Source organism: Fulmarus glacialis, unplaced genomic scaffold (genome assembly GCF_000690835.1).
Source record: "Fulmarus glacialis isolate BGI_N327 unplaced genomic scaffold, ASM69083v1 scaffold16413, whole genome shotgun sequence".
Taxonomy (NCBI): Eukaryota; Metazoa; Chordata; class Aves; order Procellariiformes; family Procellariidae; genus Fulmarus; species Fulmarus glacialis.
Genome location: NW_009203720.1, coordinates 1,398 through 18,972, shown reverse-complemented (window position 1 = coordinate 18,972; position 17,575 = coordinate 1,398). Strand labels below are relative to the sequence as shown.

The 17,575-nt window shown below is 36.6% G+C and overlaps 1 protein-coding gene across 1 annotated transcript; it reads right to left on the bottom strand.

The window, feature by feature from the left end:
* Window positions 1–1,377: 1,377 nt before the first annotated feature.
* Window positions 1,378–17,173, bottom strand: MASTL (microtubule associated serine/threonine kinase-like; the record flags this gene model as incomplete). The annotated part of the gene is made up of 11 exons (XM_009574753.1): window positions 1,378–1,535; window positions 3,985–4,086; window positions 4,177–4,290; window positions 7,379–7,517; window positions 9,475–10,719; window positions 11,853–12,025; window positions 12,596–12,728; window positions 13,056–13,162; window positions 14,523–14,611; window positions 15,410–15,549; window positions 17,036–17,173. Coding segments are annotated over 11 exons (2,538 nt in total), but the record flags the coding sequence as incomplete, so codon positions are not given.
* Between the last annotated feature and the right edge of the window lie 402 nt (window positions 17,174–17,575).

The window sequence follows — 17,575 nt, the reverse complement described above, 5'->3', positions numbered from 1 at the left end:
CAGCAGGAAGCCTAGCAGACGCTGTTTGCTCAGAATTCCATCAATAAATCTTGTCTTCCAGGAAGCAGGGCAATGAAGGGACAACTCACTCCCCCTGCAAGGAGGGTCAGTTCATGAGACTCAAAAGCCACTTGGCAAAAATCGCTAGCAAAATGCTTGGCTTCTGGCATGTGGCCACTGGCTGGCACCACCATCTAGCACAATTGATCTTTATCTAGCAAGTACAAACCTGAAAAATAAAAATCTTCAGTAAGTCAGCTAAGATACCTATGCAAGAAAAATATTGAAGATAATTTAAACAGAATTACCTACTAATAAACCTCTAAAACCTAGCAGATGCAAGTTTTGTGTTGCATTTGAAAACAGATTTAAATACACTTCCCCCTAATTAGGATTTATAATACTGAATATACACTTGTAACTTAAGTTCTAGTAAAATCTAAGATCTGGTTGTGAGTTTACAGAACAACAGTCTGTTAATTTGCAATGCATTATAGTCTTTAATATATAGCAGCTTCAGTATGAATAATACTTCACTTGTTAGCTAACGCTCAGGTGATTTTTTGTTTCATGTGTTCACTCATGTTAGATGATAAACACATATACTCAACATTTTCTAATTAAAACAAATAATTGCTAAAATGTATGCTGTTCAGTCCATCTTCCTACAGTGTAAGTGGTTACAATGCAACGATTTACGCAGACTTGCCCCAGTCCCTACCCCATTTGTGTAGGAAAGGATAATAACTGGTGGAACTACTGTCAACCTCACATGTCACATTTAGCTGAGTTAACTTTGAACAACACTGTCTTTTTTAACCCTTCTTGGGATAAGATAAACAGAAGTAAGACGTTTCAATGCTGCATTAAGATTTCAATTTTTCACCTCAAATGAAAACATCAGTTTTGCATGGTGGATATATATATTCAAACTGGTCAGAAAGGAATACTCCCAAGTAAGACTGCTGTTACACTGAACAACCAATAGGTAAGTTATAATTAGATACAAGTAGCATGCATTTATGTCCTTTCCCTATTATGTTTACCTGGGAAACAACTTCACACCTCCTAACTGGATTTATTCATTGCTATTAAAAAAAGCCCGATCATTGCCAAGTGTTATTAGCTCCAAGAAACACAACACTCTGGCCTCTTAGTAAGGTGCAGTAAGTGAGATAAAAAGTAGCATGGAAGCACTTGATACCAGCTAAGTTTTGTACAGTAGTTTCACTTCAGAATAAAGGATATAATAATAAAAAGACTGATAACATAAAACACACTCTAAATTTGGCAAGGAAACTTACTTAAGACCAAACTAGTGTTATAGGACAACCTGTACGTGTGCAAAAACATGGAGAAAGTTCACTTATGTTGATGCTATAAGCTAAATCCAGACACAGTCAGGTGCTGAGCATTATTCCTAGCTTCAAAGTAGTAGGTATCAGTTTCATCATCCGGCTGAGGTATAAACGGCATAGTTTGATTCTGTAGATTATCCCAGTCCACACCATGAAAAAGGGGGTGATGTTTCAGTTCTGAAACAGAAGTTCATATAAGCATTATAAACTTCCTTTTGTCCAAGCCCCATAGTCACTTTGTTCCCTTGATGCATAGCTGTCAGTAGATTTGCTCTATTTTGCTGTTTTGGAAATTCACAGAAGCGCAAATAGCAGTTGGGTTTTGATTACTCCCAACCTCAGTGGGATCAAACTATTGTCTTCCCCTAGCTGGAGAACCTATTCTACACAGCACACATACTGGATCAGAGGTGCCCTAGGGGCATTTCTCATGATAGGGCACCACAGACATTTAAGCATCACTTCAAAGTCTGTTTCTAATTTTGCCAAAGTTCTGTGCCGAGTAGACATGTGGGAGTCACTCCTACCCTTCTCCACTCCAGGCCACCTGCCTTTTGCTAGCTCATGCAGCAGTCCTCCTCTGCTTCGTACAGTCCCCTTTGGCCTACCACCAGACACAAGTCTAAACACCCTTACGGTGAAGTTACCACAGATTATCAGATTCCCCTTTCCCAGCCTGAAGGTGGGATAGCTAACCAAGCTGCAAGACTTTCTGACTCAAGGAGAATTCCCCTATCCTGTCCATTCTGACCAGAAGGCGACTTCCTGGCACGCAGGATCTGATACGTCTTTTGCATAACCTGGAAACACCACTCCCTGCTGATAGTGACTTTGCTACTTTGATTCAATCCAAGAAAGCACCTTTTCAGCCAAATGGGATACAAACCCATGTTTTTAATCACCTGCACCACAAAAATCAAAAGCAAGTAGAAAAAAAAGGACAGGTGGTTTAAAAAAAAAAAAAAGACATTTAGGAGGAGGTGGAAGTTCGACTGCGACAAACACTCACTACAAATTTTAATTCTTAAAATCTATCAGCTAAAAGCCTGTGGTAAGACATTAACACTTGTTTATTATTTCTAGATTTCAGGATCAAATAGTATAACACAATATTAAAGTTTATTTTAGATAAAAGGCAATAAATCAGAGGGTTAGTCTTCCAAATCCTTCTAATAGCTTCAGCAACTATACATACAGCAGGACACTGCACAGATCTACTATCTCAGAACTCTATGTAGTTCTGCTCTTAAAGTTCTCACATACTGAAAGCTGTCTTCAGCTGAAAAGGTGAGCAGACTTCATTGTCTTTTCCAAGGAAGTATTGATGTGTACCATAGCTGGCAGTCAGCTCCTGCCCACGTCCTTGAAGAAGGGGGAAAAGACAAACCCAGACTTTGGATACCAGTGTTCTCTGCCAAATGCTGCTTTAAAGCTTCTCTTATCTGGAAAGACTGAGTTCATAGAAGCACAGCACAAGGTCATGACATAACTGGGATTTCTCAGTAAGTTAGGCTTCATGCTGGGGAAACAGAGAGGGGGGGAGCATGTGTGTTGGGGAGGGGGGAAAAGATGACAGTGATGGAAACTCAATTACAAGGAAGAAAACTTAATGGTTGTCCTGAAAGCTGCCTATAAATTGGATAAAGAGATCAGATACCATTAAAGGTCCTGACAAAGAATGAATTTCCAGGAACTTCAGATTGGAAGAAACCATTATGTCATCCAGTTTAAATTTCTATGCATGATAGGCAACCAGATTTCCCCCTATTATCCAGGAATAAAGACAATAACTTGTGTTTAACTAAAACATCTTCAAATTAAGACATTAAATGTTTTTTGAGAGACATTAGAGCCACAGAATTCCCTGTTATCATCATGTTCTTCATTTATAACCGGGTGCCTTCTCTAATTTGAATTGGCCTGGTTTCAGCTTCTAGCCTTTAGTCTCTTTATGAGTAAGCATTTCCATAATAATTTCCTTCTCTAGTGATTTCTTGGGCAGTTTTCTCATAAGATTTCTTCCTCTTTTTCCAAAACATCTCATTCTAAGCTTCCTTCATGATATAATTTTTTTTTATAAGATATAGTCGCTGTTACAACAGCAAGTGTTTAAAGTCCTTGTACAATGGAAAAAAATTAAATAGACTTTGTATAGTATATATTGTCTAACTCTTGTGTTCCCCTATACATTCAGTAAAGACAGGCTGATTCCTAAGAAAAAGCTCCTTTGAATTAACTTTTGTAGGAGGCTTCTCTCCCAAAGGATAGGCTTTTAATCAAGGTTCCTAAAATCAGATAGGTCAACAACCCCAAATACCTGTTACCAAGTTAGATAAGAGTGAACTTTGGTATGTCAGATGTCAAACACTAAACATCCATAGCAAAACAGCATTAAAGCAAAACAAAAGTTCAATAAAAAAACCACCACAGCCCCCCCAAAATTTCCTCATTCAAAAGTGCAAAATCCCACAAGAAATACAGAAAATACCACAACTTGTACAGTGCCAGAACACTTAACATGGAACCTAAATAGGCGTTAAAGTTTTAGTCTAAGTTTCAGGAGGAGGATATCACCACTTCGAATTTTTTAATTAGTTGCAAAGAACAAGAGAATTTTAATACTAACCCTTCAGTCCAGCTCTCTTAGTACTGTCAATTGTTAGAAGAATATCTATTGCATTTTGGGCGTTATCAGACAGCTTTTCTTCACCCTCAGGCCAGGGAATATCTACAGGCAAAGATGCAGATGAGTCAGTAACTCAAACCATAAAACAAATGTTGGAAATACATACTTCCCCCAATTACTGAAACAGATTACCTCTTTTCAAAATATTTTGGAAGACTTGTGCTGGTGTTTCATCATTAAAAGGTGGAATTCCAGTTAGGAACTCAAACAGACAGACTCCAAGGGCCCACCAGTCTACAGCAGAACCTGATAAGAGAAATCCAGGTCATTATACTAACACAAAGGTTTAATGATATTTGCAAAGATTTCAAGATTAGCCATGGCAGAAATTGAAGAGTGTTTAAATCCTCCAGAATTTCTTGGAAGTGAAGGAAGAGACAAAATAAGTTGTACTTAATAATCATGCAGAAGATTAAAAAAATATATTAAAGGGCTTTTTAAAGCCAGTCTGCTCCTTAATCCTAATTATATCCTTATCCTTAATCTTAATTATAGATAATACCAGGGTTTACCAATAAAAGCAAGAGGGCTTTTAAGAACAATCTAATTATCAACTCCCATCACAGAGAATCCAGGAGCTAACTTCTCCAAGAGATTGTTTTGTGTTAAGAAACAGTTGTCTTTAACAACTGCGCTAGAGCCTGGATGAATGCTCCATGTTGTAACCCGTATCTTTCTCTCAGTTCTTTCAGAAGTCTCCAAGAATTCAAACTATTGAACTTAATTTTCAGTTGTCTAAATTTACGTCAAAATATTGAAGACAGCTTGCAGAATGAGCCAGCACTCAAGAAGCTGGAACTGCTTTCCATTAAACTAAAGTTGATTAGGGCAATGCATAGTTACTAGCTCTCTCTCCTTTGTTGTTAAATAATTTTGGTTTTCCACATTCCAGGTTTTTTTTTGCCAAACCCATCTTATTAACCTACTTAAAAACAAGCAGGCAAAGCAATCCCAGACACCACTGCATGCATTCTAAGCTTTCTGCATCTTTAAGCCGTGCCCACTCCACTGTATAAAGAATAGATGCCACATTTGCTGCAAAAAAATCTTTGTAGGAGAATAAATGTAGTTTTTCCTTGGCTTTTTGGCATATAAAAAAACCTAGGACACCTCCAAGTTAAGAAAACAAATGTTTTGAGCCATTTCAAAAGGACTATTGACTAAGTTTAGAAATGCTGAAAACTGAGATGTGTAACTAGTAATCTAATGCACTTTTAGCAACTTTTAACAGCAGTAAGAGTGCTCCACCAAGCTAAGCATATCAAAGCAGTGAGATCACATCCCCTGTTTTTAGAGGTATTTGGATGTTCAGATAAATTATCTCCAGCTTCATTCAAAGTCTAGTAAGATCACAACTCTGAATGATGCAGTAACACAGGTTTCAGCAGCAATTTTTCGCACCCGAAGTTTAACTAAAGATTTGATTAACTCCTACCACATCCCTGCTAAATCACATCTATCAATATTTGAAGCAAGAAACAGAAATACCAGGTCTTGAGCACCTAAGCCTTCTTCACCCATACACAAAGTAATTCAGACTGATTGCATAAAGTAAAAGGAAGAGAAAGAGTGTCTCTGGTTTATTTCCTGTTACACAATGTCTTTAAGAATGCTGACTTTACTCCTGAAGTATAGGCTTAAGTGTGATTTCCGATAGCCTAGTCACAGTGATACTGATGTTTCCTGAATCTTATGTGGAAGTATCACGCATTCTTATGTGGAGTGCATATTGGACATATCTTTCTGTATAGAAACACTGTTCACCCAAACAATTTTCTTGGAAATTGTGATCTAGTTATACTTTGACTGTTCACAGTTATGCTGAACACTCCACTTCTGCACAGTGTATAGCAAACTCACCAGAGATCAGAGTCCCTGCATATGAAAAGGCAACAAAGCAAGAACATTACAATTATTGCAAAAAACCTAACAAATACAAACATCAGATCTCAAGTATGATTCTCTGAAGGCACAGGAATGCAGATTTTTTTCTTAAGGTAGTAACTCAACAATAAAGAAAGATGGCAATGTTAAATCCAAGTTAGAAACAGAAATAAAATAGTTTTGTAACATGATTATAGTTTAGAATTACAACTACATTTACAAGCAAGTTAACAACACCAGAAATATTTAGTGAGGGAAAATTTTGAGTTCGAAGCCAGAAAACCCTGGCTTCACTGAAGGTAACGGGAGATTTTTCATTTCCTGACATAAAACCCAGGCTCTTTGCAAGTTATCACTGAAGTCCTGAAAACACTCAATAATTGCACAGAAGTCACCTTGCAACAAAATTTCACATTGTCTAAGCAGCATTGATTACATTTCCAAACTATTATCCAGTTTTAACGCCTGCCAAATAACGAGGATTCCTAAATGGAAGTGCAAAACAACAACTACATATGTTTAGTAATTTTAGTCGTTACAGTTAAATCGTTAAATCTCTTCATGCAGTTTTAGTTAACATATATTAGCTGCATACAGCAGAATTTTACTGTTCCACAGATTAGTAATCACTATTTCTCAATGAAGATATCATATCTCATATAATTTTCCTAAGACTATTAGCTCTACAAGATAAAAGTATACTTTTGAGATGGAAATAAAATGTAAACAAATGTATCAGGGATACATTGCATTTATTTTTTGTTAATGGTTCTTGCAAGTTAGCAGGAAAATATTTCAGACTTTTTGTTGATCTCAGTAAAGCTCAGGATTTGAGCCTGAGAAATTTATGCACTTCAAAGTTGTGCTATTTTATTTTCTTATAGTACTTTGCAAAAGAATATTTGATGGCTACTACTGTCCCTTTATACGGAGGATCCTGCCAGAAATCTTGAGTGTTTCATGAGGTCACTCAACTCAGTAACTGATTTTAATGCAGCTTTATAAGCTTGCCTGAATGCACATAACACTTTAATATCCATAAACATGGAATACATTCTAAGAATAATTGGACACTTAATCCTTTCATACTAAATTTCACCAAGTTACCCCTCCCCACCCTGAAGAATCTTTAAGGACACTCAGGATCACCAAGTTGTGATTCCTAAGCCACATACAAGTCCCAGGCTGCCTAAGCACAGCTTCCAAAGCATTAGATTAACAGCAGATAAGACTATGCTGGACAGTCAAAACCTCCGCTCATGTGAAAAAAGTGAATGGAAGGAGCAGCTGAAGCAAACACAGCCATCCACGTTGGCAAAAGTTAAGCACTAGGTATTTTTAAAGAATTCACTATTGTGTTACTTGAAGGGTTTAGAGCTCCAGAGACATTTAGAAACGTAAATATGTCACCTTTCAAGTATTTACAAACTCCATGGTTTGTTAGTCTTACCATGAGGCTTTGTCAAAAGCAGCTCAGGTGCCAGGTAGTCTGGGGTCCCTAGGATGCGTTCACCTTCTACGGGGGCAGCTCCTCTTCTTACGCTCTTTGGAGTCCTATATGGTGTGCCAGCATCTCCCTGATGAGGTGTCTTAAAAGATGCAACAAAGATTTCAGATGTCAAACAAAACCAGCTGAAGAACTCCCATCTCCAGGTTTAGTAACGGGTTTAACAGTTGATACTTAAGTTCAAGTCAAGAACATGTCACAAAACGTACATTCCCTGAAAAAGTGTGAAATGTGCTTCCATTTCTTTATCTCAACCATCTTGAATCAATGCCTACTCTTTAAGAAAATTTTCCTCTAAGATTTCTTCCTCCAGTGTCAAATCCACAAGTAATGTCTCAAAAAAAAAAAACCCCTAAATCTTAAACCCCAATCTTAAACTCCTCTTTCAAATTCAAATCTGAAGATAACCTACTAAATAGGATGTCAATATAGCCTTCAATTTTAGCACTGAGTTTTTAATATTAGCCAATGAAAAGCAAGCATATATGTCAGATACCTATAAAATAAAAAGGAGAATCCTGACTTTTCTCACATATTGCATACCAGATGTACTCAAAATATATCAAATAAGCCCTTTATTGTTTAACCTGTACCCTATGGGTTGCATAGTGTCTGCAGATGAAGTTCTGCTCAAGTTAGACTTAGTGACTGTTTACACAAGGTACATAAACCTTCTGAAAATAATTTGGTATGTTATTGGAAGATAAAATATGCAGGCTTGCAAAGAGATCAATAAATTCTTACAGCCAATAGGCTGATTGCAATGAAAGATTTCTTGTTATGACCTGGAGATACTACTAAATTATCTTGCAGAGATATATACCCTTAATTCCCATATATCTGGAATAATTTTGTTTCCGGCTTCATCTTCAGTGCAGCAGAGATCAATTCATTATCACCATGCCATAAAGGCTACAGAATCCACTATTAAAATAGAAAACAGATAATTGGATTGCAATGATGTGATTTTAAAAAGAATCACAACAGTATATAAAAAGGTATCCTCCTGTTCAAATCTAAGTTACAAAAACATACAATTCCATCAGTCATTTATTTCTCAGGAGATGAAGTGCATACTATTCTGACTCCATTTCAGCTAAATCCAAGCTAAGGTTCATGGTCAATTAAAGTTTTATGCAAGTGAAACAGAAGCTAGCAATTCAGACAAAGACATCAGAAAAAAGGCTTCTCTGAAAATAATGGTTTGAATGTCCCCTTTTGGTACACCAAATCATTCAACACACTGCCAGTTCTGTCAGAAAGCTTTAAATCCTACAACTAGAACCTAAGTAACTGGATGAAGGTCTTGTAAAGCTATGCCAAAATGAAACAGGAAACACCGATTGAAAGGTATACTTTTCCTTTTCCCACATTGGAGCTCTAATTTACTTTAGGACAGTAAGATTTTTACTCACTATCAGAAGGATTAAAAAGGTCAAAGCAAAAACTTCATAGCCTGCAAGCAGCTTTACTGTTTACATCAATCTTTGCAAGAGGCTTGCAATTGGTACTTGACAGTACACATTACACCATCACTTTTACCAGGATAAAAAAAGAAAACAGCAAGCTCAGTAGCAGTTACCAGCAGCTGAACAGCATTTGCAGACCATCTTGGGAGGGATGCAGGATAAAAAACAAAAGGGGGGAAGAAAAAAAAAAAAAAAAAAAATCAAAGACTTACCATTACATCAGGAAACCTATAATTACTCACAGAAGTACCACACTGCACTAAAAGTAGGATGAGACAAAATAGCACAGGCTTTCTTTACCAGTTCACTGTAAAAGTAATGGATTTCTCAGAGTGGACAGACAATGCATGTTGAGTCAGAAGCAAGCCAGTGGACATACAGTTCTTGCTAAGCTCTTACAGAAATTATAATTTTGGCCACACAAGTGCAATAAGCGAAAGCCTGTTGGCAAGGGTCACTTTGACAGACTACCTCAAACTACTTAAATTTTCCCTAAATTAACAACAGAAATAATTTCAGATCACTAATGTCTAATGCATGCATAAAGTTTCTACATGTCTCCTTACATACCTGATAGACCCTATATGGTCTTCCTTTCTGTAATGGAGTAACAGCTGTTGGGTAAGAGCCACTACAAGCAGGTGAAAGATCCATTATATCTAAGGAAGCCATGCTACATGGCTCGGATACATTCGATATATTAATTGGACTATTATAACTTCGAAAAACAACAGCATTTTTTTTGAAGAGATTCAGTGTTTCCATCATCTTTTCTGAAGGAGAAGATACTGTGTCAAGGTAAGTTTCTTTCATGTGTTTTTGGTTATTATCCTTTTCATGATGTAACAGCTTGCAGTCCTGGACAGTATGTGCTTCCTCTCCATTTTGCAAGGCATCTTGGGACTCTGGTGATGTTATTAGCACGTCTTCTGTTTGTGGTTCCTCAAAGGAGAGGTCTTTAACACTTTTGTCCAAATCTAAAAGCTGCTTTTCTAAATGGCTTTCCATAGCAGACATTTCAGGAAATGATAAGTCAGGATCTGCACTGAGTATTCCTAAAGGCTTTTCATCATCAGTGCCTAAAAAACTTGAGTTCATGTACTCATTTTTATCATCCTTTTCACAGCCTGCATCCAGATCACACATAAGACTTTTGGTTATAATTGGAGTAAGTGATTTTTCTACTGTTTGCTGGTTACCAATAAAACTCTTAACTTCTTCTGTGTTTTTGCAGGTGTCATGTAGGCATCCATCATCACAAAGCATTAAGGATTGAATTTCTGTTGTCAAACCTGTCCTTTTGTTTGCTGGAAATTCTGAGATCTGACAGCCACGTATATATTCCGCGTTGCTTTTTTTAACATAGTTAAATTCCTGACAAGGACTAGTGTCAACTAATTCAAAGCTTCTTTTTACACCTGGCTTTTCAAAAATTTCTTCCTCTTTGATAGGCTTGACAGGCTCATTCTGCCTTGAAGATTGTTGTTGATTGGAAGTTTCTGCTGTTTCATTAGTCATCTCTCTTTTGTTTACGAAGAGTTTTTCTTCCCAAATCCTATTTTCAGAAAGACATTTTCTGACTATGCCTTTCACATCCAGTATGGTCACAGGAGTATCTGTTATATCAGAATGTTCACTTCCCAACTTCTGCCTACTGCCAGAATCATTGCTGCTGATGGGAGAAATGGCAGACTCCAGTTCTTTTTTCTTTAAAACTTTAATACCTTTGCTATTCAGTAATTCTACATTCGAAAGGAGAGCTGACCCACTGTTACTTGTTTTGGCTGTTGTAGAACATAGTTCATCTTCACTTTGCTGCAAATGAGCACATTAAGTTTTGAGTATCAAGAAAAATGGGATTACAGCATTATAGAAATGTGTCCTTTAAAACACCTTATTTCCACTTCCATAAAGAACTGTAAATTGGCAAGCGCTACTTATTCTTTATAAGCACTAGTAGTGACAAACATGACATAATACATTCAAAAAATTCAAAACTACATTAGGGATAATTTGACTTTTTTTAAGAACATAAAATAAGCTTGCTAGAATACAATAGAAAATGCAGTATTTTTAAATGCCTGAGGATGAAGAAATATAGCAATTAAAGTTGTATTTGTGATTTTATGTTAAGAAGTTAAGCTACAGAAGTTCTCGGTTTCCAAGAAACCCCAAACCAAAGAACCCCATCCTACTACCCTGTGGCATATTATACTTCAGAGATGACAAAAGGCAAGCCTGATATTACTACTATTTTTGTAACACAATACTAAAAACAAGGCCTTGGGAAATGGACAGATAAAACAAAGAATTATAAATTTGTGTGTGATCTAAATAGGAATCGTGGCAAAGGACTAAATAGCACAGCAGCATTTTCTTTTAGGTCTGTATTTGTACAGAATTTCATTATAACAGTTTAAAATAGGAGAAAGTATTTTGTATCAGCTATAATTACTGGTGTTAGGTTAGTTGATATAAAACACTTCAGTAATATAAACCATAAACTTTTTCTGTTTTTAATAGCTAGTAGAAGTTTGAAGTGTATTTTGTTTATTATTTCTCCCAAGTTCTGCCTTTTAAAGAAATTCTTTTGTCTGCATGCTCAGTTAATACAGCTATAGCGCTAAGGTCAGCTTCCAAAGAGCCAGTGCTCCCAGCATTGCCCACCTTGTGAAGAACAGGGCTAAACCAGTGCCATCCAATAGCAGCCTTCTCTTTCACTCCTTTGTTGCTGGCTAACTGGCATATGCTTTTCCCCATTATGTTGCAAAAGTAGTTTGATCCAAAACTCCTACTCAGCAAGGATTACAAGCCCTGCTCCTTCTCCTGTAGGAAGGCTTCTCTACACTTGAAATAACTGGGGGAAGTGAGTAGAGGAGATCTGCAACAGTGCATATACAAATACAAGCTAATTTTCATTTATAGTGGGAAGATGAAACAGTCCTGACCTCTACATCTTTCTCCCACCTGGGGCTGCTGCAGCATTCTGATTCCATACTGGACAGGTATGTGTGCGACTGACTACTGGCACTGGAGGTACCAAACCTTTTTCTTGACTGAAGTAGAGTAGGAGTTAAACTTCTCACTGGCATCACAGGAGTTAATTGAGAAGTATCAAGATCTTGAGAGGGAAAAAAAAATTTCAAATGTTGATACAAATAGGCAACATATATTAACCAGCTTCACACTATGCCAAGCTTTCACATTGAAGGAAGTTATGGAAAGCTATGCGTGACATCATAATTTCTCTTGTCATCTTTCCTGCATAGTCAATTCACTCATTTTTTGAAGTCGGGCCTTGACAAGAATTTAAAAGCAATATGAACACTAGCACCATAATAGCCTTCTTTCATTTCAGGTTAGAAATGAGAAAGCAGCAAGATAAGACAATTTAAATGAAAACACGCATTGCTATATTAAATCTTTTTCAATGAAAGTATGCCAAGAACTGACACTATTTCTGTAAAATCTTAAAGGGTCGTTTTAAATTCAGTGGTTCTATGTTTAAAAAAACAAAAAAATCAAAAGATGACACAAGTAGTGTAGGTGAAAACATGTCAGACCTTAAGCACTGGAAGAATGGTAAACAGCAAGACACTGATCAAGTGAGTCCAAGCTACTCACATAAAATTAAAAGACCACAACCCTACAGCCAGGGTATTGGTACAAGGCTTGGTATAGTTATACTCACATGTTTTGAATAATTTAGTTGAAAGAGGGGTATTTTCCTTTTGGACCATAGGTAAGGGAGAAACCACTCCATGCAGACTGTCAGATGATTGACTTGAATTGTGCCCTGGCATTTTCATTCCAACAGGAGTATACTATCAAGCAGGAAGAAGCATAGTTAAAAGTCAATGGAGCCTGAACAAAACATCCAGGATTGAGATCATAACTTCACACATTCTTTATTACGTTTGCATCGGAGCTTAGCCATGCCCATTACGAAATTTTTTGAAGCACAACTGATAGTCAGCAACTTGAAATAGAGTCCAAGGTAATCACTTCAGAATTTCAAGGTACTGGAAACATGTAAGTCATTCTACCAGCTGGCAGAAGAGGTGCAGGAATAGCCTTATCACTCCATTACGTTTAAGATGGTAAGTAAACTAAAAGAATGAAGTACTTCAAAGACAGTGAAAATTACTTACAAAACCCAGAGAACTGATGAGAGACAACAATTGTCCTGGAGTACGTGAGTAGTCTTGTTTTGGCTTTGCCATTGATGGTGTAGTAAGGATATCTATCATATTTATCTCTACAAACAGACAAAAAAATATGAAGCAGGTCAGATTTTCCTTTTGCTATCATATAAGCAAAATTACAGGCATTTACTTAAGTTATATCATGAGGGAAAAAAATTTAGTCACATACTGAACAAATATACAAAAGAAGCCACCAAACCCAAGACTTACCCATACATTCTTATTCAACACAAGCTGTTTCTTCCTGTACATCCATCATAAAATTACAGTTTATAAATACAGAAACTGTAAAAGTCCTATTTCTTTTCCAACATACTATGCTGTGTTATGTTTTCTAACTTGATACTAGCTTTGGGTTTTAGGTAGCAATTCCAGCTTATGGCCTGTGGGCTAAGATGGTAAATTTGATTCAAAGCCTGCCTTCTCTCCCAAATACATCTCAAAAAAAGTAAAGATTAATTTTCATAGGTGAAAATTTAACCTTAGATGTCATTTTTTGCTCACTGAAGGTAAGTAGGCTTATAGCTTACATATCATGTTCAGCTAGACACAATAATCTGTCCCATCAGCACTTATCAATTAAAGCAGTATATTATAGAAAATACAGTACATTATAGAGGAAAATCCTAAGTATTTTCTATACTCTTAAAACCATGAATCAGAAACTCCATAGACAACTCTGAATTTCTACATTCCTTTAACTATATAAAAAGGATGTACCCACGAGCAGCTATCTCAAAAAACTAAACTGGTGCTGTGCACCATTAGTTTGGCTGATATGGCTAAGGGATTGGAGGTGCAAACTAGTCCAGGAACTGGCTATTCACCTTAAGACCTGCAGCCTATTGCCTGTGCCAGACAGTCATTTAACTCTTCAGCTATATTTTCTGCTACTTGAAAACACTATGTTCATATACTAAAGCGCTGCTTTATAATCTTCTGTTAGGGACTCACCACCTCCCCCTGTCCTGCATATTTATGTCTGGAAGGTCCCAACTCAAGTTAGAAATTAATATATACAAGGACAAAGAAACATGAACTGAAGGACAGAAATAGTCAGAGAAACACCAAGAAAAAGCCAGAATTATCCATTCACCCTTTGAATTCTCTTCGTAGACTTCACAGAAAACTTTCAAATCCATACCCCTCAGGAGAAATGGCTCTAGATCATATTTTATACACCCTTGTCCCAAACAATAAATATTTTAGCTTCTGAAGTGCAATGCATAGAGCAGACCCTTTACTAGCATGTACCTTATCAGTACTTACCCACCAGAAATCAGATATTAATGAAACATGTGGGCTTATTTAATTGAAAGCTGCCCTCTACAGGGATGTAAAGCATTCCAGAATACGGGAATATGACACAAAAATACATTCTACTACAACCAAACAGATACAGACAACTCTTACCTCTGTTCAGAGTAACTCTGGAAAGCCCAAAGTCTGTCAACTTTATATGGCCCTGATTAGAAATGAGCATATTGTCTGGCTTCAGATCCCTGAGACATGAATATAGTTGAAGTCAGCAAAAAGACAACTGAACAATATTAAGAAAGTTAACTGACCAGAAACACTCAATACAAAACATCGATTATAGCTGTTTCTCAGTAAAATCTCTTAGCCAGCAGAAGATTCCAATTGAAGAAATACACCAAAACAATTAAACACATCTAGCACTAAATATTGTACAAACATCTCAGGCCTTGTAAAACCACCATGCATGTCACAAGAGTTGCACATTTTGTGTTTCAGCAGGTTTAACAAGCATTCTTCATGAGTACTACCATCACAACATTTACTAATGTGTAGCTCCTACACATGACAAGCAAACCTCTAGTAAAAGTGTTCATGTGTGTTCTCTGTAGCACCACTAAACACAGCAAAGAACTCTCACTACATGGGGATCATTAGAGTAGTTAATGTCCCTTTGTCCTACAGTGACATGCTTGCAGCATCCAGAGGGTTCCTGAACTAACAGTCATTTAAAAGTCACAGGGAGAGGGGACCTATAAAAGGTAGCATAGCTGCTAATACACCACTGTACTGGGGGAAAAGCATGCAGGAAGGGGAAAGCAGTGTATATTTGTCTGCTTAACATATATGGACAGATTTTATTTTAGGTGTCATTTCATGACATTGCTGCAGTGTACACATGCAAAAAGAGCTTCCAGAAACTCTAGCAAATGAGGTAGCTGTTACTATGAAATGGTGATTGGTTATGTGTTTGAGTGAAAAATTAAAAAACCCAAACTACCAAATACTTATTTGTAAGAAAAAAAAAAAAAAGTAGGTTTTACCTGTGGATTATCCCATGCCTGTGAAGATAGTCAAGAGCCAGTGCTGCTTCAGAAATATACTTAACAGCCATTTCTTCATCAAAATATCCATAAATATGGAGAAGAGATTTGATATCTCCACCAATAAGGTACTCCATCACCTGCCATTCAAGTGTTTTAAATTTAATGTTTTAAAACACATTTCAAATTTGCAAGTAAAATATAAAATAGTTTCCTATAAAATATAAAATAGTTTCCTATAAAATAGGAAAATATAATTTCAAAGAGTGGAAGCTGATAGAAGCTTCCTTGTGCAAACTTCATTTCCCACACAATACTTTCCACTTGTATTCCACTTGTAATTAAAGCTTCAGATGACAGAGGACATGAAACTTTTTCTTTTAACAGCCCATTTACTTAGTTTATATTATTTGCCTAGCCTACTTTCTGTAGTCAGCTTTCAAATAACTACTGTAGTCAGCTTTTTAATTAACTTCTGAAAGATTTCTGTATTATAGAAAATAAATTGCAAAGCACTTCTGTGAAACTCAAGGCCTGAAGCCAAAGACCACTGATCTTTTGATTTGTATAGAACAGGCATCTCAATGATTTTATTTTGCAAGTGTTTATACACAATATTAAATTCAGACCCAAGACTTGTGAAGTAAGTGCAAATTTCCAGAAATGTATACAGTGAGAGCTACTGTGCATTTAAGATGTGAAAGAAGGTGTTTAAAAAAAATACAGACAACCAAAAAACCTTAAGTAAACCCACACATTATTATGGCCCATGTCCTATTCAAGATAAAAGAAAAGTCAGCAGGGTTTCAGAAACTCACTTTTCAATGACAAGAATGAATTTATGGTGTTTTGGTCAAGAAATCTCACCAGTACTTAGATTCCAATATATAATACTGTTCCATATATATGGCTATAGCATCTCCTTTACAAATCCTTCACCCTGAACTCCTCTACTCCACGCAGCAGTTAACAGAGGTTCCAAGAAAAGAAGCCTTCATTTACACACAAAATGCATTGTAGGAGTGCATAGCAACCTCGCCTCAGAATTTAATTAAGCTGTTCACTGTGTGTGCTTACAGCTAACCAGACAAATTACGCTAGACCCTTTGTAGACAATCTTAATCCATATTACCTTTATGTGGAGGCAATATATGAAACCATATTCAAATCCTACTGTACTCCACAGTTCTCCATGTAGACTAGCACTTAGTTTTGCCATTCTGTTATCCTCTTGTCATCTACCATACTACCATAACGAATTTTGAGCACAGGCAACAAGTAAAAGAAATTTATTTTAAGTGAGCCACAGGGTGTCTTTCAGTCACTTGGCTTCTACTTGAAGAGAATGGTTTCTTGTTTTGTTTTCCCTAAGATCTCTACATATTCCTAGGATATATTAGCTATTAGAAAAGGTTCCTGTAAAAAAAGGAACACAGGTGGAAAGATCTCAAAGATAGCAGGGGAAGAGAAATATTTCACTTGTTCAACCATTCTGAGAAAGAAGAAAGTAAAAGTGACTAAGGAATACCCACTCACTACCATAAAAATATGTTTTCAGACATGAATATAGTTCTGCACTCCATTTTCAACGCTGTCATAAAACACCATAGCCATTTATTTACTCACTAAATAGACGTTATTAGCTGACTGAAGTGAGTAGTACAAGTGCACAATGAAAGGACTTTTACTGAGAGCCAATGCATCCCTCTCTGCCTGGACCTGGTGAACCATGTTTTTGTTGATCATGTCTGCTTTTTTCATCACCTGAAAAACAAAACAAAATCAAGTAGATAAACATTCTTTTCTTTGCTCAACCCACAGTTCTTTAGTCAATTCATTTATCTCTATACTTCAAGCTTGCATACATATATACACATAAAACAGAGCTATATCTTCACATGCAGGCAGAATTTTAAACCACAGGTTATTAGAGAACCATTTTCATTGCTCTCCTTCTAATTTGGTCCTGAATGGAAATCACACTACCAATATTTACTGCAATTGCATACACTGGAAAACAAATCTTTAGGCTGTATGTGAAATTAAGCTGCCCTGAGTCAATCCTCTTATCCACAGTACACAACTCAGAACCAGGAAAAAGTGTTTAATGCTTAGATACACACTTGCTGAACAAGTCTTTCCATCTCTTCAGAGGCTGAGATATAT